The sequence below is a fragment of the Podarcis gaigeae genome (genome assembly GCF_964106915.1).
Source record: "Podarcis gaigeae genome assembly, chromosome: 3".
In the NCBI taxonomy this organism is placed as follows: domain Eukaryota; kingdom Metazoa; phylum Chordata; class Lepidosauria; order Squamata; family Lacertidae; genus Podarcis; species Podarcis gaigeae.
In genome coordinates this window covers 81,987,002-82,006,464 of record NC_139680.1, presented here as the reverse complement: position 1 = coordinate 82,006,464, position 19,463 = coordinate 81,987,002, and the positions used below count along the sequence as shown (strand labels likewise).

Below are 19,463 nucleotides of genomic sequence, written 5' to 3'. Positions count from 1 at the left end.
TCTGCGGCCTCCCTTCACAAAAGAACGTCGTCGGCAGCGGAGGGAGGAGCCAAACCTTCGCGTCACCGTTGCCTCTTCCCCGCCCCCTTCCTGACTCAGCGCTCAACCTGGTGTGGTGGGGGAGGGGCGCCGCGGCGCTGCTCGTTCTTGCGGGGAGGGGGCGGGGGGACGAAGGCGGCTCTTTCTACCTCAGGCGAGCTGCCTCGACCGCGAGGAGAAGGCGGCGGGTCTCCTGGGCGCCTCGGGAGGGGCTGGAAAAACCCTTTTCAAGTGAATGAGCTAAGGGGCAGCGCAGGTGTCCTCCTGGCTATGGCTCAGTCGACGGGTTGTAGATAAAACCCGCTCGCCTCCCTTCCCTTCATGGCTGCCCTGGTGTTCTGCAATGCTTGCTTCCAGAAGCCCCAAAGAGCCGCCCAAAAGTTCTGCCTGACCAACTGCGGCCATGTTGTCTGTGAGCAGTGCCTCCGGAAAGGTAGCCTCCCTATTCTACAAATAGCTACTTTTGCAAGAACATACACGAATTGAGAGAGTCATGCCTCTTAGGACAGGTGTGCTGAGCCTTGGGCCTCCAGGTGTTGCTGGACTACAGCACCCATCAGCCACAGCAAGCATAGCCAACAGCCAGGGATGATGGGAGTTGTAGTTCAACAAAACATGGAAGTCCCCCCACAGCTGCTCTAAAGGAATATTATGTTAAGGAACCTCAAGTGATAGGTCAAAGGCAGAACCTCAGTATGAACCCAAGTCTACTTTTTAATTCTCAAGGCAGTTCATGGCACAGGGTACTGGCAGTTATTGGAGGGGGGGTCCTTCATAAAAATTGAACCTACAAACTCGCCCTGAAGTAGCTGCAGCAATGCAAACTGTGGCATATGCCATTCTCAATCTCAGGCATCCTCACTTCTAACCTTAAAATGTCTCCTTTTTGTGTCAACAAGCTTGTCCGTTGTGTCCAATAGTATTAAGCTTTTAAGATGAGCTTTTAATTTAGATTTAAGCTTTTAATTATTGTTCTGTATTGTTTTTAATAGTATTTTATCTCATTGTGAATTTTGTTGTATACCACCCTCAGATTTTGCATGAGGGGTTATCTATAAATAATTTTATACTGTAAATAAATGTAGAGTTGAGTAGAGTTGCAAGGCCTTAACAACCTCCATCTCAACTCTGTACTCTGAGAAACAAATATACTGTTGTTTCTTTCCTGTGGCTGAAAAGTCATGAAGATATTGCTTAGGGGCACCAGTTATTACAATAACCATTGTTTACTTATCCCACTCAATTTTTAGCATTAGCACATACAAAATAAATTAAAACCATTTTATTTATGTGCATCTGTCACATTTCAAGAGTAACACCAGCATTCTCCGTATTTTAAGTCAGGCGGATTTCAGTGGGAGTATTGCAATATCTAGACTTAAAATACAATCATCCTGTACATGTCTACTCAAAAGTAACTTCCAATGGTGCTTACTCCCAGCTAAATAGTTATAGACTGCAGCCTTAACATCCTGGCTTGAATCCTGAATTCTCTACTTGTAATGCAAAAGCATCCATTCTGCAGAATTCTGCTCACAGGATGTCTTGCTGGCAAGTGAGGCGACTTTCAGCAGCAAAACCAACAAGAGTCTGGTAGCACCTTAAAGACTAATATATTTTATGCCTTAATAGATCTGTTTATCTTTAAGGTGCAACTTATGTATGTATGTATTTATATTTTTAATTCATCAAAGGTTACAACACACATTTGCTAATCAAAATAACATTTACTATGCATTGATCTTTATTTTATAGGTAAAAAAGATGAGTGTGTGATTTGCAGAGCTCCTTGTCGTACAATAGTCCTTTCCAAAAAGGTACAGAAAAACAGTTGCTTGCAACTACAATGTTTGAGGATTTACAAATGCTTAGTAACATAAATATTTTTATTGTTATTTTAAAACTTAGTTATTTTGTCCTGCTGATTCCACTGGAACATAATCTTTTAAAAAGTGTATTTTGATTTTGATCCCAGACCAACTACCTAGTTCTGTAACTATTCTGTAACAATTTTTTATTATTTATATGACTTACATACCAGTTTCTGTAAATAATCTCTTAGTGGTTCACAAAAGAAACATGCAAAAAAAAAAAAAAAAAGCACAGTGGAGTACTCAGGGTTGGTTGTAAAACCTTTGCTAGTATAATTCCAATGTTGTGCTGGCACTGGGACCTAGAGCCTAGATTAGTATCGTGGTAGCACTTTGAGATTGCCCTTTATGTTCTGTGCTGTATGCAAGACTGAGTGTTTTTGTTTGGCAAAGTAGCTTATTTTTGTATACAGTGGTGTCTCGGGTTACAGACGCTTCAGGTTACAGACTCCGCTAACCCAGAAATAGTACCTCGGGTTAAGAACTTTGCTTCAGGATGAGAACAGAAATCACATGGCGGTGGCAGTGGGAGGCCCCATTAGCTAAAGTGGTACCTCAGGTTAAGAACAGTTTCAGGTTAAGAACAGACCTCCAGAACAATTAAGTTCTTAACCCGAGGTACCACTGTATTTCAAAAAGATTGATATGCTTTGAATGTTTTTTGGTCATGTGTAATATGTTTCTCTGCAGGTGAATTCAAATATCCAGTTGCTGTTTATGGAAATAGATGGATTATGCAAAACATATTCCAAAGAAATCACACAAGTGAGTTGTTTATTATTGGAGTGATTTTTCATCAGGAATATGCTAGAGATGATTTTCACCATCAAATTGTCACCAACCCAGAAGAAGAAATTCTGTAATGGATTTGGTATTGCCAATGAATATAGAGTACATCATATAGTTATTAGAAATTACTTATAATGTAATATTTTGTGTAATAAAATTGCATTTTGGTATAGAGCATAGGTGTGAGAACTTTAATTTAGCTTTAAGTGAAAAATTAGTATCTGAAGGTACCTGAAGAAGTGTGCATGCACACGAAAGCTCATACCAATAACAACTTAGTTGGTCTCTAAGGTGCTACTGGAAGGAATTTTTTTATTTTGTTTCGACTACAGCAGACCAACACGGCTACTACCTGTAAATTAACACAGTTATTCTCATCTGAATAATTTTAGAGTTTATTTCATTTCTTACATTAATGGTTTGTTGCAAAATTTAAAATATTTTAATAAAAATGTAGTTAAGAACTTGAAATTATATATAATCCAGTAATTATGAAGAGGCCTTCATAATTTTATCCAGCAATTAAAATTTCTCTGGTGTCCCCTCAAGAACAATTCAAACTAGTTTGGAACTTGACCTTTAGACATGGGTGGTATATTATCAGATATCATGAAAAAGTTTCCTAAAAGGATTTTTTAAATGGTTCTTAGGATAAAGGAGTGAACAGAAGGTTTCATACACACAAGGCACTTCCCCAAATAGGAGCAAAGGTACAGAAAAGAAAACTAGATTTAACTGCATCCAGTATTTTGATCAAATTTACAGTTCTATGCTGTAACTTTCTTGCATAGAGACTTGTGTTGATTCATTTCCCTCCTGTATGGTGGTGTGTCTCTTTGTCTTGCTCCTCCTTTAATCTGAATCTCAAAGAAGTTCCTGACTAATTATAGCCTGCAGATGCCTTTGATTTGTATTGCAGTACAAAGGCTTCAAAGAAACAATGGCCACTGTCCTTGATAGACAGGGTTTAATTATGACAAACTTTTCTAATTAAAAAGTGACATCTATCAACTTGTTTTTTCAGATGGGCAAAGCTGTGAGACAGCCAACAACTTAAACCCATAATCTCCAAACAAATACAAACAATATTTTTTAATCAGCTCACTTTCTTCTCAGTTCTTAATGTGCATGCACACACACAATATTCTCAATACACACTTGAGTGCTGCCACATGTGGAGGCCTTGAGACGAGCAGTTCACTGAGTGATCCATTGTGAAGTATGAGAGGTTCTGTCCTTTAGCATTTTGAATGGCCAGACCAGGTCCAATGGTAAAATGGCATGGGAACATCATGCTGGATGCCATTGAAGAGTCGTTCTGCAACTTAAGTTTCTTGCTTGGAGAAGTATGCATACTTGCTGCTGTATTAAAAGAAAGGGTATGATAATTAGCATTAGGTATATAGTTTCTCTTATTTTTTTATTGTTGTTCATCTAGTTGTTCATCATGGCAACATAATTGAATGACATGTAATCCTATTTTTCTTCCTTTCTAGATTGCCCATTTCCAAGAAAAACACAGAAGACGGTTATTAGCAAACTACAAAGGAAAGGTATTGTTATATATATACCGCCTTTTCCCCCTGATGGGACTCAAAACAACTTACAGATAAAAACAAGAACTAAATAAATCATTAAAATGCAATTCAACACTGATTAAGACGATATATATATATATATATATATATATATATATATATATATGCTTTCGTAGATTTTCACGGGTACAGGAATGCAGGTTTTGGTGTCCTCGGGTGTCTTCCCGTGTAAAAGTTGGGGTGTCTAGGTGACGTTTCGACGAGGTCTCACTCGTCATCTTCAGGCTGGTGCTTTCGGCTTCTTGTTACTGGAACAGAGCGGGATCTCAATGTTTGAGTTCCTATAAATACTGTAGAGGGGGTGTGGTGTCTAGCCTCCAATGTTCTGGGCAGAGAGGAAGTTCCCAGGCTAGTGTGCCTTTTCTTGCAGATTCCAAATTGCTCTTTAACACGGAACATCACCACAAGAGAATAATCATGGAAGCCATCGAGATAGAGAAACACCCTCACAACATGAACAAGCGTGACGACACATCCCGCTTGCCAGACATCTGGAAATTAGCCCTCTCCACAAAAACTGACACCAGATCCAGAGGCACACAGAACGCCAACACCAATCAACCACACCAGACCCAAACCCAGACCCTCTCCACAGATGAATTACTGACACCATCCAGTAGCCAATCCATGGTGGCACCTCCGGATGCTGCACCCCCCTGCAATCCCTACACAGATCTGGCTGACACAAGCCACAAAACCACAGCTCGCCCCTATACACGAAGCCAAGCCAAAGCACAACTAAGTGCAATACAGCCATCTTCTCAGGAAAACTCTTCACAAAGTTCAAGAGGTCAAGACACAAAGACTTTAGCAACTAATCCACACCTAATGACCCACCTAAGTGGTACTCAGGATATCACTCAAGAAATCACTCAAGGTATCTCTCAAGTAATTAAGGAACAAAAGAAGAAAAGGCACACTAGCCTGGGAACTTCCTCTCTGCCCAGAACATTGGAGGCTAGACACCACACCCCCTCTACAGTATTTATAGGAACTCAAACATTGAGATCCCGCTCTGTTCCAGTAACAAGAAGCCGAAAGCACCAGCCTGAAGATGACGAGTGAGACCTCGTCGAAACGTCGCCTAGACACCCCAACTTTTACACGGGAAGACACCCGAGGACACCAAAACCTGCATATATATATATATATATATATAAAATCTGTGTGAAACATGTCCACAATTACAATAAAAACAGCATGGCCCCAGCCCTTTCATTAAAAGCAGACAGTTCTCCAAAGCCTGTTGTTTCAAGATAGTCTTCACTTGCTAGCAGAAGGACAGCAAGGAGGGAGCCAGTCTAACTTCCCTAGGGAAGGCAGTTCCAAAGTTTGGAAGCAGCCACCGAGAAGGCCCTCTCCCACATCCCCATCAAGTGTGCCTGTGAGGGTGGTGGGACTGAGAGAAGGGCCTTCCTCAAAGGTACCTTGATTCTAGTTGATTTGAAATACTGGAGGGAGGTTAGAGGAAGTTATATTTATAGATTTATATTATACTACTAAAATGCAACAGATTGACTTACACATTTGTATTATTAATATTACATTACCGTATTGCCCTGAATATAAGCTGCACACCCCCCCCAAATTCTGCCTGTGCGGCTTATATTCGCAACCATATGCTGCTGGCAAAGCGGCACAGCTCCCCCCCAGAAGCAGCCCAGATATTGTCTTTTTTTCTTTTTCCCTCTTCAATTTTAAAGATGCAGCTTATTTGTGGGTGCGGCTTATATTCGGGCCAGTATGGTACATGTCAAGAGGTGGGATAGGTGCAGTGGGTTCTTGTTTTAGAGAGATGATTGCCCAGTCCAGCCCTTTGTTTCATCTGCTAGTCAGAATGTTATGACTATGAGCAGCAAGCCACTTACTCTCAATCTCGTTAAAGACCATTGGACATTTGCAGTGGGTTGTGGATGACAACATAAATCATGAAGGTTAAGTTACTGAAATACATTATTCTATACAGATTACAAAATTGGAAGGATATCTTAAGAAAGCAACACAACAAATGCAACATAAACAGCAAGTGCAACAGTAAGCAACATTTTAATTATTAGCCTGACTACTTAATTGTTGATAGTATGGGGTAAAGCTGTTTTGTGTACTTCTTGGAAAATATTTCATTATAGAAAATATTACACTGTATTGGGTGGAACTTTGATATGATACAACAGAAATAATGTATTCTTAAATGGTAAAGAAATGTATTAAATCCTGTCAACATTCAAGTACAGTCTTATGAGAGTTTTATTTTTTGTGTGCAGTTTTCAAAATCATCTGCAAAATTGCTTCATTGGAATCCAGATAAGATATTTATTTGTGATCTGATGGAATTGTTTGCTTATCATTGATAGCAACTTTAAAAGTTGCAATTCCATGTCGACTTAACTGTAAGCACCATTGAACCCAGCAGGCACACTTCTAAGTAGGCATGTAAAGGATTGTACTGTAAATTTCTAAAGGAATTATTAACCATTGAATTATTCATAAAGGTATTTGAAGAATGCAGTTATGCTTGTAGCCTGTTAGAAAAAGGACAAATGGCATGAGATCTTATATAGTTTCATATAAGATAGAAGTTCACTCCAAAAAAGCTTTAATAAGGTATAGTTTTACATAGAGATGCTGCAATATTCTGTTGTTTATAACTAAACAAATTAAATATAACATGGCAAGCTTAGTGGTTTAAAAAATCTTTAATGGTGTTTTATTTTAACATTTAGCAGCTTTCAATCTCAAATCAGTAGGTCTTCACCAATGGAAACAGATTATGTGCCGCCTTCAGTGAGGAAAGTAAGTGTCCTTCTCTTTTCTGTGTCAAATTAGGTGTAATTAGGAATCTTCCACTCTAATTCCCAGATAGATAAAGTGATGTGTCAGCAGGGAGAGTGGCTTCAATATGAGGGGATACTCAATTTAGGCAATAGCAACGTATGGGTTTGTGCTTGGGGGTGACACTGTGGAATAGGTTTTCTCTGTGTGGGTCTCTTTACATTACCTTACATATTCCAATCTTCTTTTCCTGATCCCATTTGCACTTGGATTGTGAACATTCAGAAGGGGCTTGTCACCTTAGTAGCAGTGAGAAACAAGAGTTACATTGAGACTGTGAAATGAGCTTTGTAATTGCTCTTCTTCTGGAAGGTTTAAAACCCTTGCCTTCCATTCTGTCTTCTGTTCTGCTGGCTAATTGTTTTGCTTAGTGCTGTTTATTCCGTTTATTGTTTTTGCAATTTTTTATTGCAATTTTTAATTTTATTTGTTTTACTTTTTTGCATGATAGCTTGAGCCTCTTGGAAGCTGCTTAACAGATTCTTTTAGTAAATACAGAATAGGTTAATAAAGCACTTTATTGAATTTAAGTAATACAAGTTAATAATATCTCTCCTTGTCAAGAAACAATCAAATTACTGGCAAGCTAAAATGTCAATGATACAGCAGCAGTTTTTTTTAAAAAACTGAAATTATATATTTTCTATGTTTTTACATATTATACTGTCAATTTTTCTGAATACATCTAGACCGAAACAGCTGCTGGACCAACCAGGATATCATTGATAAGCCCACCTCAGAATGGGCATATGGGTAAGAAGATATCATGACCAATTTTTAAAAGCTGAGTAGGAATAGGTATAATTTAGCTTGCACCCTGATAATGGTTTTATTCATGCACACCTACCACCACTTGCTACCCTTGAGGATGGGACAAGGTAGAAGGTAGCTGAGATGATATTTTAAACTCTCAAAAATTCCTTGAGGGTTTTCAGGAATTCAGACTGAATACTTGAAGGAGCCAATTCCTTTTAGAGAATCATGCAAAAATTTGTTCACCCAGCTCTAGAATAAATGTCTAACAACCCTACATTCTGTTCAAAGGGTAGTTTGGCTAGTCTGCTCAATACTTAGGTAAACTTTATACCATATATGTCAGCCTTTAGATACTAAGATTCATACAGGTGAAAAGTTTTCAGACTTTTCTAATAAATATAGTGCTTTGGACTACGTAGATTTCAGTTTCTAATTGTTGTGGAAGAAGCACTGTTCTCATTTTTATCATATGTAGAAGTATTTTAACAAATTTGATCCATCAGTATATAAGTGAGGTCCAAGGAACAGTTAGGAAGATAATAAAAAACCAAATTACAGAAAAATTATATAGTAGATCATGTTTGTTTGTTTTTTAATGTTATCATTGGATTTGTAACTTTTTACAAAAACATGGCCCATTTATAACGGTAAAAACATTGTTGCTGAAAGTTTGATTGTCAATCATCTTGCTGGCTTCAAATGTAGTAGATAATTTTGAGTAATCCAAAGGATACATTGACATTTCACTTTTTCAAGAGATATACAGTGATACTTTGGGTTAAGTACTTAATTTGTTCCGGAGGTCCGTACTTAACCTGAAACTGTTCTTAACCTGAAGCACCACTTTAGCCAGTGGGGCCTGCTGCTGCTGCCACGCCGCCAGAGCACGATTTCTGTTCTCATCCAGAAGCAAAGTTCTTAACTCGAGGTAATATTTCTGGGTTAGTGGAGTCTGTAATCTGAAGCGTATGTAACCCGAGGTACCACTGTATTAAATTTATGCGTTTCTGGATATGTGCTTTCAAAATAATGTAGTATGCCATCTAAATTCTTTCATGTTCTAATATATTCAGGAATGTTGTTTACAGGTAGTGTTACATGGAGAGGTTCTCAGTTGTCTGGAATGACTTCTTCTCAAAACAGTTCATCAGGCTCTGTAAGGTAACAAACCAATTTAGCAGTAAGAGTCAACTTTTGAAACATAAGGGACGTGTTTTTCCACCTTTATGCAGGACTGCGCATCCCTCCACTCAATTTTGCCAGCCAGTGGTGCAAGCCTCTCCCTTCTGCTTGCCCACAGTATCCACATCAAGAGAGCCTGGTGGTTGGCCCAAAAATGGGGTGTTCCGAGGACAGGGTGGGGGCAGGGTGTCACCTGCCCAGGACCGCAAGCTACTCTCACAGTCAATGCTGGCTGGCATAGGGCCTGATATTGCCCCTGTTGCTTTACCAGCCTGAAGCTGGCCCAGGGATCAGACCCAATCTGTCTGCCACTCACTCGTCTGTGAGTGGCCAGGCTGTGGGTGCATCAATAGCTGTGCAAAGCAGCGGTGAACAACTTGGATTGAAGATTTATTTATTTATTTAACACCTTTCCTCATAAGATCTCAGGGCGGTTCACATCTAGGAATTTTGTTTCTCCAAAGAAAAAAGTTATTATTCAAATTGGCCTCCGTTTTCAAATATATCCTGCTTCAAATTCTTATTTGTGAATTTTTTATTTATTGTGTTAAATATTAATAAAATGTTTACCTGGTTGAAAACGAAGTCCTAATCTTTATATCTCCATTCTTTTTTATTCTGACAGAATAAAACTTCCAAGAATACATTCACCAAATATGTGGAATGTACCTTGGTAATTTTTTTCTCTTGAGGGGTATCTCCTAACAGTACAGTACAACCTCTACTTACAATCATAATTCGTTCCGGAGGCCTGTCGGCTGGGCGAAACCAGACACTAGTAGAGGTGTCATTGTGCGCATTTGGTGACAACACGCTTCTGCGCATGTGTAGAAGTGGCAGCCGCTTGTGCGCACACGCAGATGGCAGAAGTCACTTCCACACATTCACGAATCGCGGCAAACCCGGTGTTTACTTCCGGGTTTGCCACAGTCGCAACTTAGAACGTCTGCGAGGCTGATGTAATTTATTACTTTTTTGTTTTGTCATTTCCATAATATACAAAGTTTACTAAATGTTTAACGGTCTATAAATGTAGCAAATAAATAATAAAAGCCATGCCTCTTGCTAAACAAAAATGTACATCCTGCTAGAATTGATTATACAATAGGCCTACCTTTCTCAATATGAGATATAGACACTGTCTTGTCCTTCTACTTTTTAGGTCATTGTCCTTAAGAATGCCAAATAGGGAGACTTCTTATATGTCACCATTCGTATCAACACAAAATAATAGAGATCAAACGCCAGATGGCTTTGGACAAAGAACTATGCAGCATTATCGATGCACACCAACACCTTCACTCTCATCAGTGACAAGACATCCGATCAGCCTTCCCAATCTTTTACAAAGGCAGAATTTAGGTAAGCAAGGTTAGTGAGTGACAGAAATGACCATATCAAAAATTAAATTTATATTTAGTGTAAAGTGCACTGTACAGTGGTACCTTGGGTTAAGAACTTAATTCGTTCTGGAGGTCCGTTCTTAACCTGAAACTGTTCTTAACCTGAGGTACCACTTTAGCTAATGGGGCCTCCCGCTGCCGCTGCGCCACCAGTGCACAATTTCTGTTCTCATCCTGAAGCAAAGTTCTTAACCCGAGGTACTATTTCTGGGTTAACAGAGTCTGTAACCTGAAGCATCTGTAACCTGAAGCGTCTGTAACCTGAGGTACCACTGTATTGATTTGTTGGGGCAGTAATACCACTGTGTGAGCCTGGCAAGCAATTGTCTTCTGAAAAATAATACAAGCTAGGCTATAATCCTGTGGTCCCTGGAGTGGTGTTCTATCCTTTGGGCAGAGGAGAAGGTCCATCCTGGCAAACCTCCTTGTGGCAAGTGCAACAGCAAAAAAGAGGGATACCATGGGTGGATTAGGAGGAGGCTTTTCTAGATCCCCTGACACACAAATAGACCCTGAATAGGGAAGGGAAACACAATAGCCTTGGAGACAGAGTACTTATTTTTATTCCACTCAATCAATCAATCAATCAATCAATCAATTTAGTTCAACAATTTATATACAGTGGTACCTCAGGTTACATACGCTTCAGGTATATTTGGAGAAATATATATTAAATGACATTTTATGATGTCAAAATTATATCTGGCATTGGCCACATGCAGAATTGATGAAACTAAAATGTGAACCTTCCTTATTTTTAGGTTGAAAGCGAGTTTTTAAGAATTTGTGGCTCAATATGATTTCTTCCATTTTCAGTTTATTTATTTGCTATTGTGATAATTAATGTGTATGAATAATGCATTTAATTTTGGGTAATGAAATTTATTCTAGTTTTAAATCTCTCCTTTTATAGGTTCCACTAGTCTTCCAGGACATTCATTACACCTGCAAACGCCGTTCAACAGAGAACTCATCCGCTGAATATTTTAAAATGTATATAAAATATATATATAAAGATTCATACCACTGTACAGTATCTGGCTTGATTAAAAAGTTAATTTTTTTGTCATTGCTTTTTATTGTGCTATTCTTTCGGAGAAAACAAAATAATACAAGCTAGGCTATCATCCTGTGGTCAGTGGAATGGGGGCAACCTAGAGCCCAAAGGATAGAACACCGCTCCCATTATTTTAATAATCAGAAGGTATGTTCACACATCATACTAAGTCAGGCTTGCTGGTTTGTTGATCAGGCTTGAACAGTATGCTGATGCTTGTTCGCTCCTGCTTTGCTTGCACCCCTGGTAAAAGTGGAGAAACAAAGCAGAAAACCTCCATTAAACTGGATGTGTCTGGCCAGGCTCTAGAAGTTGCCGCTTAAAGGTAGAGCTCATTCAGACCTCACCTTTCAGGATACAAGTCCTTATAAGGCGGCTTAGAGGTAAGAAAGATACATGAATGAAACCACATTAAAATATAGCAATGCATCAGGATCCTTCTTATAAGGGCTTTGACCACCAGCTGCCCTGTGGAAAAGGGTTAAAGATTAGCTGGAATTGGCTCTGATGTCATCTTTGCCTACCCCCACCCCAATTCTTTGCTGGGATGTATTTTTTAAAATTTACAGTACTTCACAGCTCATTATTAGAACATTCTTTTTTGAGTGGACCTGTTAAGCTTTCCAAACTTTTAATGTTGGTGGCACACTTTTTAGACATGCATCATTTCATCATGACACAGTAATTCAGTTTTACTAGCAAACCAGAAATTAAACTAATCCCTTTCCAGCCCTGGGAGGGCTCGTGTGACACATCTGCACACTGCAACAGACACACTAATGTATCACGTCACACTAATGTATCACAACACACAGCTTGGAAAGCTCTGGGCTAGTCTAATTGTCAGCAATTGTGAATATTGTAGTTACCGGTAATTCACATTTGTTCACCCAGGATAAAAAAGAAGATGTGTGAATTTGGACATGGCTATCAAATTAAAATACAAGATCTCCATCGGAACTTACTTGCAGATTAGAATGTTTGTCCTAAAAGGGGTAGGGGGGTAACAAAACCTTTAAAAGATTAAGCTGACAATGAAAATGCAGAACTGGCCAGTTTTAGGGGCAGTTTGGTTTCATTGAGGAAATCTTAGTGACCTGCTGTTAATCCTCTGTTACATTAAAGCTTGTTGATACTTTGAGAACTTTAGCTGTAAAGCAAACATGGTTTTTTAAGTGACTGGATGCTGTTATGGCCTCGCCAGTTTGATACATATACCTTCAGACTTCTCCTTTTGCAAAAGCTATTTAACACTGCAAAGTAAGCAGACTTGTTACCTCATAAAAGTTTGTGAACATACATTACAACCCTGTGTCTACTTAGAAGTAAGTAATAATGAATTTACTCTGAGGCATTCCTTTACCTGGGAGTAAATCACATTGAGCACAAGTATATTTCTGGGATTCATATATACTGTATGTAGGAAGCAGTGTAGGGATTTTTTATGTGTACTTACCAAAGTTCTGAGAGAAAGGGGTTTAGATATTTTGTATTAAAAAATCCTAAATGTCTGAACAAACATTAGTTTTATCCTATCTAGAAAGTAAAATAAAGCAGCCACGTCTAATTTACCCTGTTCAGTAAAATGCCCCTCAAATCTGGGCCTGTTTAATTCCATCAGTTTTGAACATGAGTAAAGTGCTGCAGGATTGGCAAACACATTTTATGAAGGATAATAGCTAGAGACTAACTTCTCCAAATCTTCCATGCCCCATCCATAAAAACAAGTTTTTAATTTACTTTTATTTTTTTATATATTTTTTTACAAATGGGAACCTATGGGTGGAATTTAACATTGCACTAAGGTTCCATCAATGCAAGTAGTTCTGCCTGGCAGACAGAACAATCTCCCTACCCTTCCGGTGTGTTTGTGCAGATCTTGCCCTCCAAACTGACTTTCCAGCACAATCAGTATGCATAGCACAGCCAAAAACAGTGAGCAAAACTCTTGCATTAATGTAAGTAGCTCTGCTGCTGCCTAAAGCATTGGTCCTCGTCCATATGGATCATTCCTGACAATAAGGCAACAACAGTTAACACAAAATTATGGGTGGCGTTACTGGCACACTATGGCTGTAATCCTAAACACACTTAACAGTTATTTCTTTAGTAGGATATATAGCTTTCCACCCCTGCAATATACCTCCCAGAGTGGTTAACAAAGGGTGCTTCCAGATGGATGGTTAGGGTTCTCCTTGTGCATGCAAGTTTCTTTCAGGAACCAAAGGATGCCATTGGCAACAAAATAAGAGCCTGCATTCTCACCCCATCCCATATAATCAGAAATGAATCTTTCTGTGGGAATCCAATAAGTGGATATATGAATGCCAGAAACCTGTTTCATATCTTACTTGATACACTTCCAAATTCTTAAGCTCTATAATGCTTGTTTCACAGAGTTCCCAAAGAATACCAAAAGAAGAAAGGATGCACTCTGCTATAATTACATAAAGAGACAAGGAGCTACTTAATGGAATGGTTTCAGGCTGCTTTTCTCTCCCTACAGGACCTTGGGTGTTGCAATGTCATTTCCAAATGATTTTTCCCCTGAGAAAGCACCCAGCTCAGCCAATATTGTGTAATTAATATTTTCATAAAATGGGACTGTTCCAAGTCAGAGGCTTAATTGGGTACATAGTGTACAATTTCCTGTGATTCAGAATTGCTAGGTCCTCCAATATATCTTTATAGTGCAACTACTGGTTATGAAGAACCAAGTCTGTCTCTTGAAAGGGAATGTGACAAGACCGAGGCAGCCTACAAGAGTAAAGCATGGCCAAGAAAAAGCCGCGTTTTGTGGAAAATATAGACAATATTTTAGCTACAACTCAAACTAAGGAGAATGAGGAGCTGCTGTTTACATTCAGAGGAGTGCTGTATCCAAAACGCCTTTGTAGTCTTGAGACCTTTGAAGCAGTGGCAGCCATGGAAGTGAGAAAGGACGATAGGCTGATTGTTGCTTATCCAAAATGTGGTGAGTATCCATATTTTAATGGCATTAAAGGGGAATGGATTTGGTTACCAATTGATATCTGATCACATACGATTCATATGTTTATTTCCCCCATGTAACCTGGATTTATAGTTTCCATGTTTTGTTGTGCTTTTCATAAACGGGGATTTTGAATGCAAAACCTGCAAACCTGAGCAGCTGACTCCACAATGAATAATAAGCTGTCGTGTGGAAGTGCCTTTAATAAAGTTTGAACAAGTAAACCAGTGTTTATTCGATACCCAAAATGAACTGAAATGGGTCCCAGGTGAATACATTTTGGGGTGCCTGGATTCCCTCTTTCCTCAGTGGCTGAGCACCCCACAACAGCCATGAGCAGCAACCCAAGGCCCTCTTTTATGCGGAGAGGAGATATGTGCCTCATAAGTCCTTGGTTACAACCCATCCTCTTGTTGGAAAAAATGCCTGCCCGGGAGGGTTGCCAGCTTCCCAGGCACACCGGGGCCTTTTCTCTAGAGGTCACTCTCTGGCTAAAATCCATCTTCACTCCAGAGAGACCGGTGATAAGCGATCCCTCCCTTCTGAGAGGAACACACTAACGATCTTCTGGCAATCCATCACAGAAGAAAGATAACAGTCCGTAGTCTCACAGCTACTTTATTTGACTGTACAAAACATGGCTGCTCACCCAAGCAGTACAGCATAAGAGTCTGTGACTCGACACTGCTTCAGTCCAGAAGTGGAAGGCACTTTCAGTAATTCCACCCCGTTACACTGAGAACTGCCAGAGAACTGGTTGAGACTTCCTGTCTCATGCTCAGGCATATCAGACATATCACATAATGTAAAAAATTCAGCTGCCTCTTTGCAGCTGGTGGGAACTAAAATCCCAACACCTCCATGTGGCTCAGTGAGGCCTCTGAAATGGAAAGGATAGTATCTTTCAAAGCCAGGCAGCATGTTACCAACAGCAGGTGGGGAGGAAGCTGTGGCAAGGCTGGGCTGGGGCCAAGTGGGGAGGGAAGTACCTTCTGTTGCAATTTGACAAACAAACCTTGCATGGTGTCTATGGCTTTTTTGTGACACTTGGTGACCCACCTGCGGGTCCCAACCCACTGGTTGGAAATCTGTGATTTAAGTTGACTGGCATACATGAACATAACTTTGCATTTGGTTGTGTAACACACGCTCCAGCAAACCATATATGTCTTAATTGCTTTTATGTCGTAGGTACTAACTGGATGCTCAAAATAGTAAATGACATGATAGCTGCGATTCCAAGTTACAAGGACTTACCACCACTAGAAAACTGCCCAATACTTGAATTTGGACCGCCCACAAAACTTCAGGTTGGCATGATTTCCAAATTACTCTAGCAAATGATCAGTGCTTACATGTGCCACACAGAAGGCAGACACTTTACAGCTATTATATGTGATTGTGGAGCATATAAGAGATAGATTTAGATTTGTTGAACATTGAAGCCAATTTTTGATAAACACAGAAAATATACTTCATTTATATCGAATTTTAATATACCTCTTTTCATTAAAAATCTATTTACAAATGGAAAGCAAAATAGAATATGCATGTCATCCTATGTTCCTCAGAGGACATAACCATTTACTTGATGGAGGTGCTTCTCAAAAACAGTGAATTATCCCTAATATCTGTACTTTCTGCATTTCATTTCCCCCTGACACCGCTTTTTACAGCCACACCACTCAAGCCTGTATACTGTAAATATAATTGCAACTCAGGATAACAATGTATCTGAATCTCATGCTAAAATCTGTTAGTTTTTAAGGTGTGATAGGGAAGTTTTTTTGGGGGGGACGTGGGTAGCGCTGTGGGTTAAACCACAGAGCCTAGGACTTGCCGATCAGAAGGTCGGCGGTTCGAATCCCCATGACGGGGTGAGCTCCCGTTGCTCGGTCCCTGCTCCTGCCAACCTAGCATTTCGAAAGCACTTCAAAGTGCAAATAGATAAATAGGTACCGCTCTGGCGGGAAGGTAAACGGCATTTCCGTGCGCTGCTCTGGTTCGCCAGAAGTGGCTTGGTCATGCTGGCCACATCACCCAGAAGCTGTACGCCGGCTCCCTCGCCCAATAAAGCAAGATGAGCACTGCAACCCCAGAGTCGGCCACAACTGGACCTAATGGTCAGGGGTCCCTTCACCTTTTTAGGGAAGTTTTTAATGTTTGATGTTTTATTGTGTTTTTAATATTCTGTTGGGAGCCACACAATGTGGCTGGGGAAACCCAGCTAGATGGGCCGGGTATAAATAAATGATGGTGATGAGTCATCATTTTTGCTGTGAAAGGCTAACCCGGCTATTCCACTGGGAATCCTTGCTACTAATATTCCTGTGCTTCCATGATGGGGGGAGATGACTTTAATAAGTTTATGAAGTAAAATAGGGGTAGGAGTGAGTATTTAGAATAATAGATTTGTATAATTGTAGTAGTACTACTACTACTCCAAGCCCATTGTTCACTATTTTAATCATGTAACTCAAAGTACTAATTTCCCCCCCAATTATATGAATAAAAAGGAGGAAATAACAACTTCCCTAGATCCTGAAATGACAACAACAGATCAACATTCCTTTAATTCTCATTCCAGGAGCTGGAAAAGCAGCCTTCTCCACGTATTATTTCTACACATCTCCATTATGATAACATTCCCAAATCCTTTATTGAGAAAAAGGTGAAGGTAAGTTACTAGGCTCCTATGAGATACTGACGAAGTCTCCTAAAACCTGTGTGAGAGGCTCTGTCCCAGAGCCCAGCAAGAAAGACTGAGAGAATAACAGCTCTCTGCCTTGCATGGGGGCCAATGGCCTGCTTGATGCTCCAGCCCTGGAAGGTTTGGGGTGTTTACACAGGGGAGGTTCTGGGGTTGTTGTGGCTACACAAGATTTCAGCTTCACATGCAATTCTCGGAACCTAACCCCTGCTCAAGTTGCTAGTCAACTGTAGTTCATATCACCGGATGACATAACTTGCTTTAAGCAACAAAATCTAATTATCTCTTTCTTTCTTTTGAAACAGATGCTGGTTGTATTCCGAAATCCCAAAGATGCCGCTGTATCCTATTACCATTTTTACAACAAAAACCCTGTTCTTCCAGATGTTGGTTCTTGGGATGATTTTTTTCCAAAGTTCATGAGTGGCGAAGGTATATCATATTAGAAGTTCTCACTTTCTGTATTTCTGAAGCTTCCCACAAAATATTTGTGTACAATGTCTTTTCAGATGAAAGGGAAACGGGTTTCAAATGAGCAGGACTCTTGATTGCAGGAAAAAGCCCACAGTCAATGTTTCTTTTACTCAGACTTGCATCATCAGTTGATAATGAGATTGTGTTGTTGTTGTTGTTGTTGTTGTTATTTATCAGATTATATATTTCCCTTCATCACAAGGGTTTAGGGCGGTTCATATTATATAAAAAACTGGAATCTTACAGTGGCACAGAGGGCTATTGCCTACCACAAAGGAGGAACCCAATTAATTTGAAGGAGTTTTAGAGCTCAGACTGATTTCCCCCCCATGTTTCTAATTTCAGATTAGTCAATGCTGAACATACTTATGCAGGATTTTCCCCATGCCATCAGGACTTCTGCAGCAATCATATCATTTGTTTTAAGAGCTTAACAAGTGGCAAATTCTAAATAGTCACAACCACCTTTGTTTTTTGACCTGTCCATTTCAAGAGATACACGCACATTGGTCTCAAGAACTGGACAACTTAGAAATAGTCAACCACCTCAGCAAGCAAAACTCTGGCTGCACTTGCCCTCTTCTGCATGTATAATATCCCTTTTCTTGAGACATTTTATACCAGCCCTTTAGTATAATAGGTATAGATGACCCTCGTGTCCCTTTCCAATTCTACAATTGCATGGTTCAATCATAAGAATGAATATTATGTTCATTTATATGAGCAGCAACAGTTTTTAAAAGCCTTGCAGACAGGCCACATATGGTAAAAGACATTCCCCTCACCCTTCTTTCTATTCCCTTAGTGGCCTAGGCACCTATAGAAGTTCAGTGGCAGCATCTGTTTCATATGCAAAAGGTTCCAGGTTTAATCCTCAGCACCTCCAGGTTCGCTTGTGGAAGAGCCTGTCCGAAACCCTGGCGATTCACAGCCAGTCATAAATGCCAAAGTGAATTTAGGCCTCCTTTCAATTTCTGATGATTTGTGTACAGATTTTACATGTCATGAAAATAGCTCCAGTGTCGGGTTAAAGTGAATGAATGAAGTGCTGTACCTTGGTTCTTGAACAGAATCCATTCCAGAAGTCCGTTCGACTTCTGAAAACCTTCACAAACCAAAGAACGGCTTCCGATTGGCTGCAGGAGCTTCTTTCACTCAATCGGAAGCCGTGTTAGACGTTCGACTTACAAAAAATGTTCGCAAACCGGAACACTCGCTTCCAGGTTTGCGGCGTTCGGGAGTCAAAACATTCGAGTCACAAGGTGTTCGAGAACCAAGGTACAACTGTATTCTGATGTCATCCCCCCCCCCCCCATGCTTTGAAATATGCTGTTTGCATTTTATTTCAGTTTGCTGGAAATCCTACTTTGACTATATCCTTGCTTGGGACAAACATGTGGATGAAGAAAATGTCATGATCATCACATATGAAGAGCTGAAAGAAGTGAGCATTCTTAGAAACTGAGATAATGATTTCACTTTTCTTCTGTTATGGCTACTATTAAGTATGAGTATTTTATTCTATATGTATATTTCTCTTTTGTTAGAAGGTTTGGATATTTAAATATGGCCCTGCACTTGATTAAATACTAAGCACGCCACTATGCCAGTGTGATTAAGTTTTGTGGTGTAAACTCTTTTTGCATATTGATAGGCTTGCACTTAATTTATTTTTGGTTTTTTATAGTTTATTTGGGACTTTGATTAACTAAGTTTATTTTTTAATTAAAAGGAATATGGCTGATTGAATATATGACACA

General features: G+C 39.7%; 2 protein-coding genes across 6 annotated transcripts; both read left to right on the top strand.

Annotated features, from left to right (window-relative positions):
- The first annotated feature begins 75 nt into the window (after positions 1 to 75).
- LOC310841530 (putative E3 SUMO-protein ligase RNF212) lies at positions 76 to 11,539 on the top strand. Of its 5 annotated transcripts, none has more exons than XM_083732788.1 (10): positions 76 to 472; positions 1,795 to 1,856; positions 2,601 to 2,675; positions 4,196 to 4,252; positions 6,264 to 6,331; positions 7,045 to 7,090; positions 7,819 to 7,882; positions 8,974 to 9,046; positions 10,230 to 10,438; positions 11,384 to 11,539. In XM_083732788.1, the coding sequence occupies exons 1-10, from the start codon at positions 361 to 363 to the stop codon at positions 11,449 to 11,451; spliced, it is 834 nt and encodes a 277-aa protein (XP_083588914.1). In that variant the 5' UTR covers positions 76 to 360; the 3' UTR covers positions 11,452 to 11,539. The 5 variants fall into 5 exon arrangements, with proteins under 5 accessions (XP_083588914.1, XP_083588913.1, XP_083588911.1 ...); XM_083732787.1 differs by having other exon boundaries at positions 7,042 to 7,090; XM_083732785.1 differs by having other exon boundaries at positions 77 to 472; positions 7,024 to 7,090.
- Positions 11,540 to 14,181: 2,642 nt separating this feature from the next.
- Positions 14,182 to 19,168, top strand: LOC310841188 (sulfotransferase 6B1-like; the record flags this gene model as incomplete). Its single annotated transcript, XM_083731773.1, has 5 exons — positions 14,182 to 14,501; positions 15,711 to 15,829; positions 17,107 to 17,196; positions 17,535 to 17,661; positions 19,053 to 19,168. Exons 1-5 carry the CDS (start codon positions 14,300 to 14,302, stop codon positions 19,166 to 19,168), a joined length of 654 nt encoding a protein of 217 aa, XP_083587899.1. The 5' UTR covers positions 14,182 to 14,299.
- Positions 19,169 to 19,463: the final 295 nt, after the last annotated feature.

Coding starts and splice junctions, on each gene's coding strand:
- LOC310841530 (XM_083732784.1), top strand. CDS start 361: ATGGCTGCCCTGGTGTTCTGCAATGCTTGCTTCCAGAAGCCCCAAAGA. Junction 7,883..8,973: donor ACCTCAGAATGGGCATATGG/GTAAGAAGATAT, acceptor TGTTGTTTACAG/GTAGTGTTACATGGAGAGGT. Junction 10,439..11,383: donor GCAGAATTTAGGTAAGCAAG/GTTAGTGAGTGA, acceptor CTCCTTTTATAG/GTTCCACTAGTCTTCCAGGA.